This window comes from Coturnix japonica, linkage group LGE22C19W28_E50C23 (genome assembly GCF_001577835.2).
Source record: "Coturnix japonica isolate 7356 linkage group LGE22C19W28_E50C23, Coturnix japonica 2.1, whole genome shotgun sequence".
In the NCBI taxonomy this organism is placed as follows: domain Eukaryota; kingdom Metazoa; phylum Chordata; class Aves; order Galliformes; family Phasianidae; genus Coturnix; species Coturnix japonica.
This window is the reverse complement of record NC_029544.1, coordinates 1,035,211-1,037,235: the sequence shown is the minus strand read 5'-3', so window position 1 is coordinate 1,037,235 and position 2,025 is coordinate 1,035,211. Positions and strand designations below refer to the sequence as shown.

The following is a 2,025-nucleotide window of genomic DNA, read 5'->3' as shown; positions in this document are numbered from 1 at the left end:
GGGCGGGTTGCGGGGCCGTGCCCGGTGAGCGGCGGGGCCGTCGGCGTCGGCTCGTTGGTGCCAAGCCCCTGCCAGAACCTCTTTTGTGCGCCCGCAGCCAATCAAGGCCGCTGACGACACACTTCACTTGGGATATAAAACCCCGGGGCCGCCGCCGACGCTTTTTCCCCCCCCCCCATTCCCCGGCCCCTCTCCGCCCGCCCCGCTCCGCTCCCCGCAGCCTCCACCGCCGCTCCCCGCTCCGTTCCCCGCTCACCGCCGGGGTGGGGGCCGGCGGGGGAAGCCCCCCGGGATGGCCCCGGTGTTGCTGTGGCTGTTGGTTTTGGTGGTGGGGGGCCCGGCTGGAGCTCAGCCCCCCCTCCCCGCCTCTTCGGAGCCCTCGTGCCCCGTGTGCGTGTGGCGGAGGCACAGCAAAGAGCTGCGGCTGGAGAGCATCAAGTCGCAGATCCTGAGCAAGCTGAGGCTGAAGGAAGCGCCCAACATCACCCGGGAGGTGGTGAAGCAGCTGCTGCCCAAAGCGCCGCCGCTGCAGCAGATCCTCGACCTGCACGACTTCCAGGGGGACTCGCTGCAGCACGACGAGTACCTGGAGGAGGACGAGTATCACGCCACCACCGAGACCGTCATCAGCATGGCCCAGGAAAGTCAGTGCCGCCTTTGTTCCGGACGCAAACTTCGCCTCCTCCCTCCCCCGAGCCCCTCCCGGTCCCCGGCTCCGGTGGCCGCGGTCGGAACTTTCCCTTCTCGGGCTCCCCCGGTTCCCCCCGCCCTCCCCCGGTTCCCTCCGGTGCTCCCCCCCCGTCCCTCCCTTCTCTCCCTTCTCTCTTCGTGTTTCCTTCCCGGTCCCCCTCGGTCGCGCTCGGTGCCTCTCGGGGCAGCCCCCAAACGCAGCTTCGGGCATCGACCCGCAGCCCCGGCCCAACGGGACCGGCACCGGGGTTGGGTTCGGACCGGGACCGGCACCGGGATCGGGCAGCTTCACGTTAAGCTCTTAAGACGCGTTGCTCTGCGCCGTGGGGAGATTTGGGGACACGGGATGTGGGGACTCGGAGACATCGGAGGAACGTGGGGATTTGGGGAAACATTTGGACTCAGGGGGATACAGGTACATGGGGACGGGACAGTGCAGCTGGTTCAGCACCGGGACCGGGGACTGGGAACAGCCACAGGGCATTGAGGTTCTGATTTGGTGCTGAGAGTTCTGGGTGCTGGGAATGGACGCTGGGTTCTGTGAGGTGTTATAGGGTTCTGGATGGGAGCAGCTGTAGGGCAATGGAAGCAGGTACCGGGTGCTGGGACCAAGCAGTCGTGAGATCTGGCACCGGGTCAGGACTCAGCACCGAGACCAGCACTTGGTACCGGGAATCAGAACCGGGACCCGGCAGCGGCTACTGGGAGCTGTCACAGGGAACGGACACTGGGTGCTGGGACCTGGTTGTGCTGTGGGGCTGGGAGCTGGGAGCCAGCATCAGCATCAGCATCAGCACCGGGTACTGGGACAGGACTGGGACATGGGACCCCCTGTGCCCGATGTCCCCATTGCCAGCAGTGACAGGGTGACAGCAGGGCGTGCTGATGGCACTGAGGGGTCCCCACGGTGCCCTGGGGACAGGACAAGATGCTGGGGGGGGGGCTCAGCATCACCGTGACATTGCTCTGTACATCCCCATGTCTGTGTGTCCACCCATAGGGCTGCAGGGCAATGGGATGCAATGGGAGGTGCTGAGGGGTCCCACCTCCTCTCCACCTGCTCCTATAGGGCTGATACCACCCGGGACCCCCAAACCCCCCCCATCAAATCACCACCATCCCATCCCGGGGGTGGGGTGTGAAGGCCGGAGCGGAAGGGCTGGAAGTGTGAGGAGCTGCCCCTCCTTCCCTCCCCCCCTCCCTGACGAATTTCCTTCCCGGGCATTAATAGACTTCGGGTGGCTTTGAAATTTTATTACCCATAAAATTGACGACACGCTGAGGTTTTCCTCCCCGCTCCTCATTCACTCATTGCTCCCCCATCTCAACCCAACC

At 65.4% G+C, this 2,025-nt stretch overlaps 1 protein-coding gene across 1 annotated transcript in view; it reads left to right on the top strand.

Moving 5' to 3' along the window:
- The first annotated feature begins 262 nt into the window (after positions 1-262).
- The window catches only part of GDF11 (growth differentiation factor 11), a 6,509-nt gene continuing 4,746 nt past the window's right edge, over positions 263-2,025 (top strand). Inside the window, exon 1 of the mRNA XM_015887027.2 lies at positions 263-644. Within this exon, the coding sequence (XP_015742513.1) occupies positions 293-644 (352 nt within the window). The 5' untranslated portion in view covers positions 263-292. The remainder of the gene's footprint in view (positions 645-2,025) is intronic.